This window comes from Chinchilla lanigera, unplaced genomic scaffold (assembly GCF_000276665.1).
Source record: "Chinchilla lanigera isolate Chin_1 unplaced genomic scaffold, ChiLan1.0 scaffold00060, whole genome shotgun sequence".
Lineage (NCBI taxonomy): Eukaryota > Metazoa > Chordata > Mammalia > Rodentia > Chinchillidae > Chinchilla > Chinchilla lanigera.
Genome location: NW_004955461.1, coordinates 12398264 through 12417623, shown reverse-complemented (window position 1 = coordinate 12417623; position 19360 = coordinate 12398264). Strand labels below are relative to the sequence as shown.

The following is a 19360-nucleotide window of genomic DNA, read 5'->3' as shown; positions in this document are numbered from 1 at the left end:
GAGAGAGAGAGAGAGAGAGAGAGAGAGAGAGAGAGAGAGAGAGAGAGAGAGAGAAGGAGGGGAAGGATGAGGCAGAGCAGGAGGAGGAGAGAGGCAGAGGATCAATTGGAGGCTCATCCTTCCAAGGGAGAGCAGAAGGTAGCAGTGGGGTGAAGGTGACCAGCTGCCTGTCTCTGAATAGTTTCTTTATTTAAGAGTATGAAAATTTATTGGAGAAAAGGAGTTAGAAAAAGGAATGGGGAATAGTAATAGCTGCTGAGAGACAGGAGGGGTCCTGAATGAGATGCCTCTGCATAGATTTTGGAGCCAAAAAGTCAGGACTTTCTGTCTTGTGATTCCCTCTATGCCTCTACCACCATGTCACTTCACCCTATGCTGACTATTCTCTACCTGGCAAAAACCAAATATGTATTCTGTGCTCAAGAACAGGGGGTCATATGCCTATTAAAAGCCAGTGTCAAATTGTAATACAGCACTTGTTTACCTTGTGTTCATTATGAAATGCTGAGTTTGTAGAAGTTGATGATTATAACTCATTCTCTCTGGATAAATTTTAGGATTACTATGAGAAACTGACACTTAGTAAGCCCTCAATGCATTTGTTCTCTATAAAATAAGCAAGGGAATAGAGCACATGAAAGCTTGGGATATCACTTGACAAGGAAGCTTGCCTGATGGGAAGAAGGGAGGCTGCAGAGTCAACTTGCATAGGTCTGGCCAACTGTGAGAGTCAGATATCAAGCTATGCCTATGTGTGGTAGGTGGGACAGAATCAGTGCGATCAGCTCAGCCATGAGCTAGATCTCTAGCTGTGTCTGAGGGCTGAGGCCATGTCCTTGTGTTTTGTTTTTATCTCCTGCTCCTCATACACAATCTTGTGCATTTGGACCAGACAGTGGACATTAGTAGAACAGAAAATGACCACGACCTTTCCGAACTGGGGGAGGACATGGTGAGTCATAGAGTTTGGGAAGACTTTTACAGAAGGGGTTGCTCCCTGGTTGACTGTGAAGAGATTGAAGCAGGGAAAGCAGGAGGATGGGCACCAAAAGGAAGAGGAGGACTGTGTTCTCCACTGTTGACCACGAGCGGCCCAGTGTGATTGAAACTGAAGATGTATAACCTTAGTGGGCCTTTGACAGAAAGAAGAAACAGATGAGTATCTCTATTAGCTTTTAAGAAATCAAATGTCAGGACTTCAAAACATATCATTCTAAGATTATTCAGGCATTGAGATTGTCTTCCTGAATGTCAATCACCTTTCACAAAAAAAATGAAGAAAGAAAAGAAAGAAAGAAAGAAAGAAAGAAAGAAAGAAAGAAAGAAAAGAAAAGAAAAGAAAGGAAAATTATCCCCTTTAATGACTTCCATGTTAAGTGTGAGTAAATGAACTCGATGTTGATGTGTCCAGTATCATGGTACTTTACATTTGCCTTTGTGCTTTAACTTCCCCCTTTAATAAACATATTCTCATATGTATGTTTTTTGTTTTTTTTTTTTTTTGGATTTTTTTTTTCCTGGTACCAGAAATTGAACTCACGACCTTGCACTTGCCAGGCAGGCACTGTGCTGCTGAGCTAAATTCCCAGCCCCTATGTATGTAAATGAATAATATAACCAACTAAGGAAGCAGAAACACAGACAGAATGCTCATGATCCCACTGACCTACAAGCCAGCTAACACAGTGCTGCCATATGCCAGAGTCCATTCAGGTCTGTTGAATTTTCACTTTCACCTTTTTGTCTGCTAGACATGTGTTTCCACAGATAGGGGAAACTGAGGTCTCAGAGTATTAAATACAAAAATTCATATGGGAACTTGGATTTGAACAAAACTAGGTTTAAAGTAGCTTTTAAGGCCCTACATAAGTAGACAGTTTAAGAAAAAGTGGGGACAATGGATGTTTCTTGGTTTCATGCATCCTGACTCTAAGCCTAGGAAATCAGTTCTGGAGCTGAAGGAGATCACCAGTCCCCCTGGCATTTTGATGAGCAGTGACAACACAGAAAAAGACATAAAGATATTTCTGTAGTTAGAATTAATGGAGATAGCCTTTGTGGTGGTTCTAAAGAGTCAACTTCACCCAGCCTGTGTTTTAACTTCTCCCTTTAATAAACATATTCTCATATTTATGTAAATGAATAATATAACCAACTAAGGAAGCAGAAAGTACAGCCATGACTCAGCCTGCATCACCGCATTCCCACTTTCACAGGTCCAGCCCCTTTCACTGCAGACATCTTCAGGCTAGACTCATACCTGTATCCACCCTCTTTCTGGCCTCTGCTTCTGTCCTTTCTGCAGGGTGGCTCTCCATCATCCTGGGTTAACTTCTTGTCAGCAAACCTATACCAGCAGAGCAGGTCATGGGAGAAATATTCACTGGGAAATAAAACCTCTCCATTCATTTCAAGGGAGACTGTTTCTAACCATAAGTGAAAAGGTAATGAAAATACTATGAAAAGGTTGTTGTTTTTCTAAAACAACACTCAAAAGAGTATATGGCTTACCACTTACCACTCAAAAGAGTATATGCTTCAATCATAGGTATTATTCAAATATTATGGCAAGTACCCTGAGTGCTCTCTCTCTCTTAGATATTAAAATACATGCTTTTCCGATAAACTGTGTTTTCTTACATTGCATTAAGGGGGTTACAACCTCATCTATGAATGATGATGAGCTCTCATTCATAGATGAGAAACAAAAGCACCTCTGTGAAGTGCAGAACTAACAAAAGACAGAATCTGAATCCATGACATTTGGGCACCAAAACTTGGCTCCCTTTGCACCAAACTGCCTCTTTAACACTCTGCTGTGGCCTCAGTTTTCCTCTTACAAAGATGCAGAGTGGCTTTTCTCCTTCCCCGTTTTCTCACTCTGTGAGCCTGTAATCCAACACCTAATACTATCAGGTGGAAAAGGAAGGAGCCCTATAGCATGTCTGATGTCAGCCAGAGCCCAGTGATGATTGAAGATCCACTCCTCTTGGCTCCCAGGACATTCCAGAAAACATTGCAAGCATCATCTCTAAGGTCCTCTGTATTTTGTCCCTAGTTTGCTTTCCTTTTGACTAGAAGGAGGGCAGGAATAGAGGTTTGCAGATTTTGTGGGTGGTCAGAGTGGGAATACGGTGATGCAGGCTGAGTCATGGCTGCACTTGTGAGGCTAGTGACAGATGCTTAACAAAAGTGGATCCCAAACCACCAAACCCAGGGCAAAAACAGATAGCACATCTGAAATGCCAGCCTTGACTCATGGGTGGGAGCTCACATCTTGCATTCACCTCCTTTCCTGTTTACGTTGTGGCAATGGAAAAGATAAATAGAGTGTTTCTCTGCAGTGGTGACAGCAGAGTCACTGAATTCCTCCCTCAGTCTAGCTCCTCTGTGGACCCTGACAGGCATGATGGATTGCACGCATCTTCCTTCACATCCTGGGGGACACAGGATGAAAGGGACTCAGAGGAATAATTATTTGGCTTTCCAAGTCTTAAGTATGGACTGATTCAAAATGCCCAAGGAAATGGTGCTGCATTTGAAAAAAAAAAAAAGAATCAGCTTGTTTATTCATTCATAGATACATTTTCTCCTGCATTTGTTTGGTTTTTCTTTCCTTGTTAATCCCCTAAATGTTGGCTCATGACTATTTTCTATCGAGTTGCTTACTACATTTATTGGTAGTCCCTTCCTTGAAGGAGCTTACAGTGTAACCTAGAAGATAGCTGTGCTTTCCAGCACAAAGCATGGTAAAGGCTATTTGATGTACACATGATTAGGTGGGGAGGGAAGGTAGTGGCATGGCCTTTCAGAAAGGGATTCCTGGAGAGGCCGGATTGGACATTTATGCTTAGGAAGGTCATCAAGGAGAAAGAAGAAAAACGAAACTTTCCCGGGGAGAGGATAGCTCTGAACAAAGATGGAGCAATGTTCAGAGAAGGTGGTGCACTAAATATGCAAAGGTTGCTGGACTGGAAACTAGGAGACAGAAGTCCAGAGACACCTGAGCCCCTGAGATCCTGAGGCCCCCTTCCTCCCTGGACTTCACACTGTTTAACTGTGTAACAGAAGGTGTGGGCAAAGTGACCACAGAGTCCAGAGAGTCACCATTTTCTGACACATAAGGTGTTCATATCTCTGTAGTGCTGATGACCTCAAAGGGTTAAAAAGACATCGGTGATGCTAAGCCAGCTGACAGTTTCATGTGATTCAGCTTGAACTGGGTGCACTGCCATTCTGCAAAGGAAATGCCCTGGAAACATTTAAAGCTATTAATGATTGCAAAGCCTTAAAATTAGATCGTGTGATATTCATAGACTCTAAAGCTGTCAGGAAAAATAGAAGATGCTTACTTCAGGCTAGATCCCAAAGAAGGAATCCCCCGTTTTAGCTTCTGGGCCAGATAGCATCTGATGACACTCTCTCAGAGATTGGAATCTGTGTTTTTCCAGCAAGGTGTAACCTCTGACTTGAATCTTTTCTATTGTTGTCTTATAATCTACCCAAACCTAGTGGGCGCAAGGTGCTGTTATTACCTCCCTGCAATGGGTTTCTGCAGAAGGTAGGATGAAATCTCTTCCCCCACAGGAACCAAGGAAGAGAGAAACAGAAGTCTGTACCCAGCTGCCTTTGCTGTGCCCTGGGTACCCAGTGTGCCCATTGCAGATACATGCTTTTGTCCTTAGTCTCTGCATTCTGTCCAGATCTCTCCCTAGTGCCTTAGCTCCACCCATTGCTGGTAGCTCACCCCCTCATCCAGGTATTAGGAGTTGAAACTATTTTGGTTATACTTAACTTTTATGGAACAACATATGAATTTTTGCTATTATTCTCATATTAGCATGGGATAATATTAATGGAACATCCACAATGTTGTTAAAAAAAACTGCAATTTTTGTTTATTTTCAAAGTGGCAAATAACTGGTAAGTAGATGTAACTATTATAAGATTACAAGTGTGGAACCTAGGAGAGTTAAAATTTCATCAGGGTGACCTGTGAATTGCTTGTTTCAGATGTCAGTCAGATCTGACAGTTTCTAAGCCATTGGCCTTTCCATAATTTGACATTGTCTCTCCAAGAGGTGAATGCACAGTGGCTTTTTGTATCCACTGTAACTGACAATAAAAGGTACATAAATCCATTAATGCAAGTCAAAACATTCCCCTCACATTGACCATATCTTGCTACTTTCTGAGGCAGGGCTGGAAGTCCTCTTTCATGAGTGTCTTTAGCTGTGCACATGGCTGCCTTGATATCCTTAGCTGATTTGAAACTTTTACCTTTCATGATCATTTTGATTTGGGGAAGGGCCATAAGTTCCACAGAGCCAGATCTGGTGAGTGAATAAGATGGATGAGGACACGCTGTTGTAATATTTTTGCACATCTACTTTTCTCCTGGATGGATCTTGGTGGAAGCATTCTGCATATTTTTTAATTACACCTTGTAAAGACACTCAAATCAGAACATTCCAGAATGACTTCAGAAAGTAGTAAAAATAAGATAAATGTGTTCATAATGTGGGGCAACTTTGAGGGATATTAATAGCAATGTGTATTTTACTATAATATTTTCATACATTTATTATATGCAAAGCCTCAAAGCAATTTGAAGTTGGGGAAACTGAATCAGAGATTAAGTTTGTGCATGGTGAGTTGACCTTGTGTGTCACAGCCATCACCAAGAGGCACTACTTCCTTCTTTCTGCATCCTTTGGTCTCAGTACCTTTCTTCAGACCACAGCTGTGACTGGCTCTCTCTTTGCTATCCTGTGTTTTGTTTTGTTTTGCTTTGTTTTGTTTTGTTTTTTGTAGTCTCAGTACTTTGGCTCAGTCATCTGTACCTGAGTCTTTGAACAGTTCTAAAGGTGTGATAACTTGGTGTCACAGAGACAGACACCTCCACAGGATGCTCTTCATGACTGGCAAGTCACATCCCTGAGGTTGGACCTCAGCAACTGTCCTCAATGAGTAGTGTCAGCCATGTTGCAGAGTGAGCACAGAGGCTTGGAAGGGTTATGGAACTTGTCCATGGACCCACACAGGGGTGAGATCCAGGGTTGGAATCACTGGGTAAGAATGAGATACTTTCCCAATAAGAAAGAGGATATCTTAGGGGATCCTGTCCTTGATGAAAAATGCTGATTTTCATTCCTAATAACATCAGTTGCCTGAACGCTGAGCCGATTCTCCCACAGTGATCACATCAAACACCACAATGGAATAATTTACTTCATTAGAGTGGCTGCCTGGAGCAAGTGTGGGGAACAGCACATGGACTGAGTGAAGAGACAGATGGCCAGAGGACCATCTCAGCTGTTCCTCTTAGACCCCAGGGTGACAAGTGTGGGGGGTGGCTCCCTGTGCCTTCTTGGGGATCCCGGATGTACATACTCTTCCTCTCTGGGGTGCCAGAAGTCCCTTCACGCACCTACCCCTCCGGCCACATAATATTTCTGTGATCCATTGTTTTCTCAGCACAAACCTTGTTTGTCCTTTTCATAAAGTAAATGCTGATGTGTATGAAGGCCAGAACTTTTTTGGACTCACATATGATACCAAAGGCCATATACTCTGAACATTGAAGCTTTAAAAAAATTATAAGAAAACATGCTTGTAAGTTTTTTTTCCTTAGAAGGTACTAAAATCATGGTATTTTCCAGAATAACTTTAATTTATCAAATCTCCTCGGAGGCAACTGAGAATGCTCTAAAATATTTTGGGAAATGTAAATAACTCATGAAACAATTTACCTATGTTTTTAGAAATGTATACATGATTATTCGATGTCAGTTGACGTGGGACCGAGGCCCTCAGGGACCCAGAATCTCTAAACTTAAAATGGAGGCCTATTCCTTTTGGTGTGGATGATAAGACAGGGCCAGTGCTCAGTGTTGCATAGGATCTGGGCAAGCACTGTGCCTGGGGAGGAAGAGTGGAGTAGTTGAGGCCTTTTTGAGTCATGCTGAGGGCAAGGAGGAATCAATGAGAAGGCCTAGAAAGAACAGAGCATGAACTTCCTGGTGAGCTGAAAAGGCCACTGGAGTAAGAGGGTGGATAGTGTGCCAAAGGCGGCTAAACCCATGCAGAGAAATCAGCACTGAGAAGGTGAGGTAAGCTAGGTGACAGGATGGTGACCAGCACTCCTAAGATGGTGGTTTTAGAGGTTGAGAGAGGGGGTTTGATTTGAGGAGGTAAACATGGTGAGAATTACCCACTAATTGGTTTTGAAGTGATGGAGAGGGACAACTGAGGACCAACACTCAATGATATCCAGACCAGGTCACAGTCTTGTACAGCTTTGGGGTCCCCCTAGATGCCTCCAATGTAAAGAAGAGGGTCATATGATGGCCCCATCAGTGGAAGAGAGAACTGGAGGTCACAGTTTTGGAACAGAGAAGCAGCATTTTTCCGCTGTGCCCACTGTATTGCTCAGTTTTGAATGCTTTTGTAAAGACCATTCTGGGTAACAAGAGCGTAGACCTTGAACAAAGGGTGGACAAAGAGAAAACATCAGTGAAAGGTGATAATGAAAGTTAAAGACAAGTTCAAATGAAATAATTACACTTTTACTTAAATGTTTTAACAGTTACTCTTTATGGCTTAAATGTTATGTAATGGTCATAATGTGTTGTCAACCTCCTGCTACCCATTGGATAGATGTATTATCTTGGTTTTACCAAGGAGGAGCCTAAGGCTTGGGTCTCTGTAAGTTGAATTAAATTATAAAATTAAATGCTAAAAGATATCTGAATCTTGGCTGGTTATCCCAAAACCTCACATGCACACACACACACGCACACACACACCCATGTACTCAGTCACAGAGGCCCTATGCCAAGTGACACTCAGACTGGGTTCTTTACAGACTGTAGTTTACAAACACAAGCGATTTATATAACTCTAAGAGAAAAGGAATTTGGTGCCTGAAAGAGAATCACATGGCCTTTATTCCCAGACATGTGTGATTGTCCTTCTTGGATCACAGGATTGGGAAACAGATTCACACATCTTATTGCTGCTTCTGCTATTCTTCCTGTGGACAGTTTCCCCATCAGGGTGGACTTAGAGGCAGCTGCACTGGTGCAAACTTTGGTATGAGTGTTCTGTGTCATTTGGAGTTGAGAAGATCTGACCCAGAGTCCTGGAATCTAGTTTTTATTGGGAAGGGAGGGGGCTTCCTCGGTGGTTCTTTATGAGAGGTCCTTGGACCAGATCTTGAGGAACCATGGACTGTCTGAGTGTGGCACCTGATGTGCTGTATTTGGAGAGACCAGATCTCATCCAACCCGTCTTGAACTTGGCCTGTTATATCCTTGTACAATGCATTCATTGGACACATTCTCAAAGCCTGGAACTCATCTGCAGCTTGGGCTAGCCTAGAAAGGACTGACCTGGCCAGTATGTTTTTAGATATCTTTAAGGACTAACCGCTTTCCTCTTCCTATCATAAAGCATATCATTGTCTCATCTCTTCAGTGGTTCTGTTTTTTGTTGTTTCTTAGTCTTCAATTTTGCCCTCTTCCTATCTTCACACAGAACAAAAACTATCTTTTCTGATGTTTCTTTTACAGTACTAGGGATTGAACCCACATTCTCAAACATAGGTGTCTAGTCCTCTACCTCTGAGCTACATCCCCAGCTCTCTGGTATTACTTTGGGTCCTTATTAACACATGTACTTTTAAATTTCTACTGGCTTTCAGGTATTATGTCATACAGGAGTTACTCAGAAATCCCTAGACAATGACCTTATTTTTCTAGGAGGCTGCAGCCTCCCCAGCTCGTTCCTGAAGGATAAACAAGTAACATTCTTATTTTTTCAAAATAGCTTTGCAACATTTCTTCAGCGAGACTCTATCAACAAGAAGTCATTAATACTTTACAATTAACTCTTTCATCAGTTCTCATTTCACATCATTCTCTTCTGAAATAATTTTCTTTTGAAGTACTGATGCAGAATCCTAGACTGGGAGAGGTGCTGTGGCGAGCATTGTCTTGGATGCAGAAGCACAAATAAGACCTGCAGCAAGGTCCACCTCCTGGTCCTCTGCTCCTCCTCTGCCTCTTGTAATTAATCCTTTTTGATTAAAGTAACACACAACCTGCCTGAAGATGATGAGATCTGAGAGATTTAGGGACAAAAGGGAGTGTGTCGCTTAAGATCAAGGCAGGGACAAGCATTCCAGAAAATTGGGACCACGTCCTTTGCCTGAACACCTCTGTGGTGGGAAAGTTCAATGCTTCCCAAGGTAGAATCATCTGTTGATGAGCAGCTGGGGTGGTTAGAAGCTCCCAGGTCAGGGCAGGAATGAAAGGACACTCACGAAGATTTTTTTAAAATCACCATTGAAAATTTTGTTGAATGAAAACCAAACGGGTGTAATTTTAGTACATCTTTTTCTACCATGTCTCCTGCTTCTGCTCTCTGAAACTAAACTTAAATAGCCGTTTACTGATTCATTTTAATAAACCATGCTGTTCTGAGTACTTTGCATGCATTAACATTTTAAATCCTCACAATACTCCATGAAGATGGTGTTATTACTTCCCACTTTATCGATGAGGAATGTGGCATTCAGAAGTAACAAAGAGCCCAAGGTCTTCTAGGATCTCTGGGGGATGCAAGGTATGGTTCTAGAGCTTTGGTTTTCATTGTTCTAGAGATAGGTTGGTTTTTTCATTGTCCTCAAGGAAAGCCCTCCAAGCCTTGTGCTATACCTCTGGGCCTTCCCCTCTGCCTGTACCTCCTTTCTAGTGTGTTTTATACCTGGCAAGCTGCCTGCAAATATACAGGCTTGCGTGCTCCTAACTGAATGCAGATGACACCTGAACCAAGGGGCCCTTGCAATGTGCAGAGATGCAGCAAAGTCAGGCAAGCTAACTCCCAGTGAGCTGAGGACATGAAGACTGCACAGGGTAGGCACTCCTAACTTTTGGACAGAGATGGGCAATGTTGACCTGGCAGGCACTCCAAGTCCCTCTTCCTGAGCTTTCAGTTGCCACACCTTCGCTCTTCCTGAGCCCTCAGTGTTACAATGGGAGACCATTAGGCCCTTGCAGAGAATTTGAGCATTCTGAGGGCAGAGTCTGCTTCCCTGTCCATAGGCACAGGCCTGGACACACTGCTTTCAGGAGATACAGATTTGAAGCTGGGCATCTCAAAATCATACTAAATATGGTAGAATGGGTGGTACAGACTGTAGGAGGAAGTAGTAGAAAGAAGATGTCTGTGATGTGTGTCTGTGGAGACTGTATGTGTTGTGGGTTGATGTGTTGGTTTTGCTTGAGAGTGTAGGGTACATTTCCAAATGTGAGTATAGGGTGCTTGTGTGGGGAGTGTGGGTGTTAAGGGTGTGCTACATATGTGTCCTGGACATGTTGTGTGTGTGAGCACTGTTGTTGTGCCATGTGCATTGGTGCATCTATGTTATCTGTGCATATTATATGTGTTGGTGTGTTTGATGTGTATCGGGTGCATGAGTGTGATGTGTGTATGTGTGCACATACACCTCTCAGCTGTATGTTTGTGTCCTCTGAGTGTTTGGAAGTGTGCCAAACCATCTTAAGCACCAGATATGCTTTATCCCCACCAACCCTGAAGACAACCTGTGGGTGGATGCCCTTGATCTCCTCATTACTGATGAGGAAACTGAGCAATGAGTATAAGCAATGAGCTAAAGTCTTACAGCTCCAAAGAAGCCAGGTTAGCTTAGGTCTGGCAGACTCCAAAACCTGAGTGCCACAGGTGTTCTCAAACCAGTGACTGCATAAAAAGTCCTTGGAAGAGTTGGTAAACAGACCCATGGGTTTCATCCCTACTGTGAGTTGTGATTTATTAGTTTGGGGGTGTGTTTTAAGATTTTTGATTTTATAACAAAGAGATACTGATGCTGCTGGTCTGCAGATTGCCCTGAAAACTAATTTATAAATATCCTCTTTCTAATCCTCAGGTAGAAAGGGCAAGGCAGAGAGTTGAGACCAAAGTAAATGACTTTGGATTATTGAATACAAGTTGCTCTTACCATCTACAGTTCTCTGGAAAAACAATCTGAGAGATGGGTGAGGAAAGTGTTTGGTTATAAGGTAGACCATGCTATTACAAAGGAAAAGATGGCTTTCCACCAGGAAACTGTTCCTAAGTTTCAGAATCTATCTTCCTAGTAATTTTGCGAGGAGACAATGATGCTCTGTGTGTTATCTTTTTGTGTGCTAAATATGCTCCTTACAGATATTTATTCCTCATAAAGATACTTTCCTAGTCATCATACTCATTAGTGTGAGAGCTGGGAGACCAGGGTCTTTGGGATACTGAGTCTCACTCTTGCTCTGACTGGTTTCCTAGTCCTCTGTGAACTGGAATCAGTGATGCCTGCCTCAGTGCATTTTTCAGGATTGTATGAAATAATTTGTGGGCACCTCCTGACAGCACTTGGCACCTGGCAGTCTAGCATTGCTGATGTGTGTTGTTCTTTCTCTCTTTGTCCCTTCCTCTCTATGTTCATCCCTTGAAGATCAGAGCACAGCAGAGGTAGGGATAATTGAAAGCTCTCAGCTTCAAGCAAGGAGTCAGATGTCTTTGCCAGCTCTGCATTTCTGATGATTGAGGCTGACTGGGGTGAGGAGGAAATGGGGGAGGTTGCAGATGTTGTTTTTAGTGTGATAATGAAATGAAGCACAGAGCAGCATGCGTTTGCTGGCCTCATCATCAGCTCTTACTGGAAACGCCCTAGGATTGAAATCAAGTGGTGATTCCGACCTTGGCTGGCTCTGGTGTGCGAGGCATGACTCTGGCTCTCTTGTAGGTTTGCAGTACATTTGGTAATCTGGGACTTGAAGGTCTGTCAGGTTGAAATGCTGTCTTGTAGAATTTATAGAACTTGATTCCCAGGATCTGCTGCATTTTAATTTGATATGCAGCCTTCCGCATCCTCAGAAATATTTCCTCACATGAAATCCTTGCCAGAGCTGAGACACAGAGTTAAGGCTTAGGTAATCCTGTGCCCTGTGAGTCTTGGGAGCTGGGCTAGCAGGACTTTGCTGAATGAAACTGAGATCTGAATCGCATTTGATCCTTGAGGTGTCTTGTGGATAAGAAGAGGGGCTTTGGAAGGACACCTAGGTGTCAACCACCTCTTGCTTGCCAATTGGGAAAGTTCGAGTGTTTTCTTTCTCTCTCTCTTCCTCTTCTGCTTTCATTCTCTGTTTATTCTGGAGTCCATGGGAACAGTTGGTTGCCAAATGTATTGCAGGTAAGTGCCACTATCCGACCAGGAATCCTAATTGTCCTCATTCCACATTGCAGTAAGCCGAGCTTAGGAAAGTGAAAAGATTTGTCAAACAATGCCCCATTAGAACGTTCTTTTTTTTTTTTGTACCGGGAGTTGAATTCGGGACCTCATGCTTGCCAGGCAGGAGAGATTCCACTGAGCTATATTCCTGGCCCCAATTAGAACATTCTAAAACTGGGAATTGGCTGTAACTCAGAACCTCTCTGATCCTTGTTGTCTTATCTGCAAAATGGGGCAAAAACCTTCCCCCAAAAATTCTTATTTCAAAACAAAACAGGGGGCTGGGGATTTAGCTCAGCGGCAAAAGCGCCTGCCTGGCAAGTGCAAGGTCGTGAGTTCGGTTCCCGGTACCGGAGAAAAAACAAAAACAAAAACAAAAACAAAAAAAACCAAATCAAAACAAAACAGGCTGGAAAAAAAAGCAACACATATAAAACACTGTTTAGCACTGTGGCTATAGTTGGCGTTCAATAATAAATTCAGCTTCTTTTGGTGTGTGCTCCTGTGGATTGAACCCAGGGTCTTCACACTTGGCTACATTCTCAGACTCCTATTTGGTTTCACTTAGCTGTTCAGTCTGGGCTCAAAGTTGTGATCCTTCTGCTTCAGCCTCCAGGAATACTGGGATTCCAAGTGTGTGCCACCATGTATCCCCAGTATCTAGATGATCTCATGTGCTCAGCAAAATCAGTCTCCTTGAGTCTCATTCTTGGTTTGTTCCTCATCCTACACTTGGATTATTTTAAGTGCATTTCTTTTGCATCACTCCAGTACAGCACTTTTTTAGTTGCCCTCAGGTGTCCTGGCTTGGAAAGTTAGTGTCTGTTGATCTGCATTCAGCATCTGCCCGGCAGATGCTCTTGCTTGGCTTCCCATGGTTGATAACATAGCACATACTTATTTTCCGTGACAATCCAGTCACTTGCATGAACAGTATCAGTAATGGAATCATTTTCAATGGATGCTACCATTTATTGAGTATTTACTGCCTGGCAAGGCTGTGCAGAGTACTCAGTGTGGTACATTTACTTAATCTTCCCATCATTTATCAAAGCTGTTTATGACTGCCAATCCTCGTGTTACTAACTAGAATACTGGGAAAGAGGGAAGGTAAATGACTTTCTCAAGGTCACACAGAGAGAAGGTGGTAGAGTCTCTTGACTCATGAAAGATGGACGCATAGCTAGGAGAATGTGGCCTGCATAGGACTGAGGAATGGTCAGTGGACCAGGTGGTCTTTGACGTTAGGACAACTGAGCCTGAGTCCTAACCTTGCCTGATATGAGTTGCATGATATCAACCATATCGCCTCATTTCTCTGTGTCTTTTCTTTTAAGAGGGACCCTTGAATGATGGCATTGAGCAGACACATGCTGCTCCTGTGGGGCCCGTTGGTCTGATATCCTGGCCTGTCCATGCACTGTTTGGTCCCTGTTGGAGAAACCAGGCTCCTGTCTCTGCTGAAGTGATATGGTCTCAGCTGTTAATTTCTCTTTTTTTCAGGTAATGAACCAAAAGGATCATGTGTGAAGTACAAGGAACGGTTGAGTTTTCGGTAGAGCTGCATAAATTTTATAATGTGGATCTCTTTCAGAGAGGGTGAGTATGCTTCACAATTTGAATTTGTGTATGTGTGCATTTTATTTTATTTTTTATGGAAGAAGGAAAAGGGCAGATAAGACGTTGGGGGAATACATGAAGAAAGATTTTTATTGTTCTTCTTGTCAAGTGGAAAATTCAAGCTTTTAGTGCATCTGAAAATAAGAGTATATATTGACCAGTGAAAGAAAATACTAATTTATCTCCTTTCTCCTTCATTACCTCCTACCTTCTCTCTTGTAAATTGCCTTTTCCTTAAGTATATCAAGCATAAAGGAAAGTGAACTTGTGGGAAGTGAGGCTTGCCTGAGGAGCTCTGATAACGATGTGTTAATGTGCTCAATGCTTTGGGGACATTTTCCCCAAATTCATATATAGTAAAATTTTAGCCTAGGTCTTTCAGAACTAACCATGTTTGTACTTACAAATACCTCCCTTAAAAACATAGTAAAATATATTGCTTTCATTATTTTGAGGATGTAGTCTGAAATATATGCATGATCTCAATGAATTTTTATTGTAGACTCACCTCTCAGGCTCACTGAAAATAATAAGATGTGAGATGGTCATATAAAATAACTAACCACAGGGCAGAATTACGTGTACTCACAGTGGCTGCAACTTTCCTCATGCTGCTGACAAGGAAATAAAAGTTTACAGAACCTGGAATTTTTATGTACTCAAGTTATGGTCAGTGAGGAGGAAGGGCGTCTGGCAGTTTGCTTTTGCAGTGGAACAAACTACCATAAAACTTAGTGGCTTATGATCACTACTTTCAGTGAATATATCTCAGTTCTGAGACAGCAGTTTGGGCTGGTCTCAGCCGGATCTGGAGAATTGGGCCAGGTCTTCCTGGTCTCAGCTGGGCTTGTTCACAGGTCTGGAACCCTGGGCTAGGATGTTCACGATTCTCTCCCTGTGGTCACCATCACCATTCACTCATCCCCTCCATCCTTCCCTGCCTGTGGTAACCATTATTCTATTTTCCATTTCTTTGAGATCAGTGTTTAAATTTCTACATGTAAGTCAAAACAGGTAGTGTCTTTCTGTGCCTGGATTATTTCACCTAAGGAAATATGTTCAAGGCTCATCCATGCTCCCTCAAATGACCAAATTTCTTTCTTTTCTATGGCTGAATAATATTCCTCAATGTGTGTGTGTGTGTGTGTGTGTGTGTGTGTGTGTGTGTGACTTTTCTGATGTTGCTAGGAAAAATATCTGACATACACAACTCAAAGGAGAAAATCTTTATCTAGGTTCATGTTTCAGAATTTTCAGTCCCTGGCTGGGTGGCTATAAGGCAGAAGCATCACGGTAGGAAGGTGCAGCAGAGGAAGGCTGTTCAACTCGTGCCACCTGTGAAGTAGAGAAAAGCAAGAAAGCCTGAGGAGACCTGAGCATGGTGATACATCCTTGTGATCCCAGCAGTCTGGGAGGCTGAGGCAGGAGGACTGCAAATTCAAACCCAGCCTGGGTAACTTACTAATTTAGTGAGACCCTGTCCCAAAATAAAAATTAAAATTACAAAACAGGCTGGGAATGTAGCTCAGTTTTGAAGTGCTGGGTTCAGTCCCCAGTACTAATATATAAAAAGTAGCCAGAGAAGAAGGGGAAGTGCACCAGATGTAGCCCCCAAGGTCATGAGCCACCCAAAGATACTCAGAAGTGTACTTTAATAGCCTTTGAGGCATCTTTCAGGTTTACCAAGTTAGCAACCAAGACTAAGTGTCACGGTGGGTAACACTGTGTTTATTTATCTGCCAGTGAACACGTAGACTGATTCTATATGTTAGCTGTTGTGAATAGTTATGCAATAAACATGGGAGTGAAGCAATCTCTTTGATGTATTGAATTTCTTTCCTTTGAAAAGAAGGAACTCCAGTATTTGAATTGTTGGTTCTTATGGTAGTTCTAGTTGTAGTTTCCAAAGGAACCTTTATACTATTTTCCATAATGGTTGCACTAATTTATAATGCCGCTAACAGTTTATGAGGGTTTCCCTTTATAATAGCCATAGCTACTATTATTTTACTTGTATTTTCTTTATTAATGATAGGAAACATTTTTTTCATAAACTTCTTGGCCATTTATTTGTATATCGTTTTTAGAGAAATATCTGTTTTATTCATTTAACTTTTGAGGCCAGCCTTGGAGTTTGCACAAAGTTGTCTTTAATGCATTCTGCAAAGTAAAGCAGGACTGGTGCACATTTGGTGTTGAAAGTAGATACCATCTCTTGATGGGGAGGATGAATGCATGCACACTTTTATAGTCTACTGTCAGATTGGACTCTAGTTTCAAATGGATAAGCTATGTAATTAATGCTTTTCTGTATAGACCCCTCTTCCCTAAGGGGGAAGTGGGATCTGAGCAGACAGTGTTAGGTATGGCAAATGATTCTGGGGAGTGGACATCTAAGGGGTTCTGGTGAGAATCGGGGGCTGGGCTTAATGAGGCAAAACTTTGTGCATTTTCTGGAAGCTCTGTTTCCACGGGTCACTTCTCATTTGGTCAGAAGTTTCAAGGAATAGTGACCGGTCCCTGGGATGAGAGCCTGAACACCTGAGACCAGACTCTGCTTGTTCCTCTGAGGGGGTTGAGGGGATGCTTCAGCACATCACTCTGCTTTCCTCTTCAGATCCCATAGTTATGAAAACAGGCAGCAGTATAGGGAGGTCACATGTCATCCTGTATTAGACAGTTTTCTATTCATTACCTCCTGGCTTTTTGTAACCAATGGTAGAAGTAAGCAATGCAGTCTGCGATTGCCAGAGGGGCAACTTGGGATTAGTGAGAACAAATCACAGCCTTACCCTGGCCAAGGGATGAAAGGGGCTGAATGTAAGGCTTTTTCATGCAAAATCTTATTTATTTATTTAGTTTTTGACGTGGAGTCCAGACTGGCTTTGAACTTACCACAGTCCTCCTCCCTCAGCCTTCCTAGTGCTGGGATTACAGACATGAGCCACCATGTCTGGCTCAAAATCTTGAATAATTTGCTATTGTTTAAAGCTGGTCTCCAAGGTGGGCTGAGTCCTCCTCAGGTTGCAAAAGATCACCATGAGGATGTGGGAATAAAATATTAGAACAACTACTTAAAATTATTTTACAGAAAAGAATTTTAAGGGGCTGGGGATTTAGCTCAGTGGCAAGAGCGCCTGCCTGGCAAGCACAAGGTCGTGAGTTCGGTTCCCGGTGCCAGAGAAAAACCAAAAAAAAAAGAACTTTAAAATGCATCAAGAATCACTAATAATTAGAATTCAGATTGCTCTAAAGACTCTGTTTGTTCATACGGTAAACAGCCATGAGTCCTATTTCAGTAACTCAGATGTCAAGACAAAAGAGAGCGTCCATACCAAGAGCAGACCACGGTCACCCTCACATTACCAAATACTGCAGTTTGTGGCTGGCTGGTTGTATATATCTGCACATTTGTTTGTAGTTTTCAGTATACTAACCCCCGCTTAAGTACACAACCCCCCTCAGTGTTCCAAAGGAATCATGAACTGAATGTGATATTAATCATGGGTGAATGGTAAATACCAGAAAATGCGGGAAGGACACTAATCCCATGCTTGCAGGCATTTCTAGGGATACACACTGAGATTAAAAATGGCAACTAATCAGATCCAAAAACAAGTAGGCTGTGAGATTTGGACTTACTTTGGAAAGATTGTTTGATATACAGATTTGCAAGCATTATTCATTACACATCATCCTAACTGTGATTGAGCTTTCAGGTATCGATAATCTTGTATAAAATAATCACCTTTAACAAAATGCTTCAAAATGAAACACCCAGAACATCAACAGACCCCTGTGAAGCTGTGAAGGTGTTCGAAAAACAAGTATGGAAATCATAACTTTTTCAGCAAGCCTGTTGGTTGGTTTCAGCAAGCTTATTGGGTTTTTTGAGTTGTATCCTCAATTTTGACATGTTGATCACTAATGTTTAATGGTGAATTAGAGTAAACTTGATCTAGAATTTATAATCACTATAATATTTATTTTAGTAAGAAGAAAAGGTAAAGGATTCCATTAGTACATGAAATACCTATTTTTAAATCATGAATTATTATACCCTTATATTGTTTCCTAAAATACTCTTTTTATATTTCTAGTGCATGTTGCATGTAGTAGAGTCATGCAAACACATGACTTATAAATAAACATACATATATGTTGGGTTTGCATGCCCACAGATGTGTACACATAAGCATGCAGATAATTAGTGGTTGGAGACCACACTTCCAGCAAAGCAGCAAAAGGTTTACCAACTTCTAGCCCTTAATGTCAGCCTTTTGTGATTCCCAGGAGTGTGTTGCACTTAGGCATACACTTCAGAGGAGGAGCAGGGGATATATGTACAGGTGGCCTTCATGTCAGCTACTACTATGGACAGATTCAGGCATGGTTTGTGGAAAAGGAATTAGACTTGTCAAGGGGATGGAGTTTGTTCTAGGACCCATAAAATCAGGTCAGCAATGCAACGTTTAACTTAAAAACCACTAGGCCTTTGGATCCTGCCTTCAGGGAGATACAGGCAGGCTGGGCATGATGCCAATCAGGATTCTGGATCTACCAGGGAAGTTCTTGATAGACATGATCCCTGATGCTCACGAGGTACAGATTTTTCTGTGATGAATCCCACAGGAGCAGTGCTTAGACTGAAACTTAATTACTTTACTCGGCATGGGTTCTATGAAGAAGCAATGGCTGCAATCCAAGCACAGTGGGCAGTGTGGGGCCCTGCAGTAGTGTGTGAAGGAAAGTGGATGAACTCCTATTCTCAGTACAGAAACAAAATGTAGAGTTTGGGGAAGCTGGTTCATTTTTAGTGTGCTAGGATGTGTAATTAAATGTGTACTGTATTACATAGGGTCATTAGGATGGTGTGTTAGCTTTCCATTACTATAGCAAATACCTGAGACAATTAATTTATAAAAAGAAAAAGCTGATAGGTTTAGAAGTTCCTGTCTATGATTTATTGTATCCATTGTTTTGGGCCCATGGTGGCATAGCATATCATAGCAGAAGCACAGAACAACTTCTCTCACATTTGGAAAGTGAGAAACAGAAAGAGAAAAATGAGTCTCATAGCCCCCCTAAGGACATGTACCCAGTGATATAAAGCCCTCCCACTAACCCCTTCTTAAGTGTTCTACACCTCCCAATAGTACAAATCTGCCTAAACCTTTAATCCACTAGTCTTTAGGGATATCCCAAGTAGTTATCATAGCATTCCACTCTGGGATCCAAAGATTCTTGTCCCTTGTGAAAGGCATTTCCTCCCTCCTCAGAGTCTCAAATTCTTAAATATTCCATCATATCTCAAAAGTGCAAATTCTAAGTCTCTTCTGAAATTCAAGACAAATGTAACTGTGAGCTCATGTAAACATCAACCAACAAGAGATTTACATATTTTCGTGGTACAATTATGGGACAGGCACAAGGTAAACATTCCAGTTCCCA

The 19360-nt window shown here is 42.0% G+C and overlaps 1 protein-coding gene across 3 annotated transcripts in view; it reads left to right on the top strand.

Annotated features, from left to right (window-relative positions):
* Window positions 1–19360, top strand: part of Fam135b (family with sequence similarity 135, member B) — a 298271-nt gene that overhangs the window by 86171 nt on the left and 192740 nt on the right. For all 3 annotated transcript variants that reach the window (XM_005398048.2, XM_005398047.2, XM_005398046.2), the window contains exon 2: window positions 13793–13888. In XM_005398048.2, coding sequence (XP_005398105.1) covers window positions 13812–13888 — 77 coding nt within the window. In that variant the 5' untranslated portion in view covers window positions 13793–13811. The remainder of the gene's footprint in view (window positions 1–13792; window positions 13889–19360) is intronic.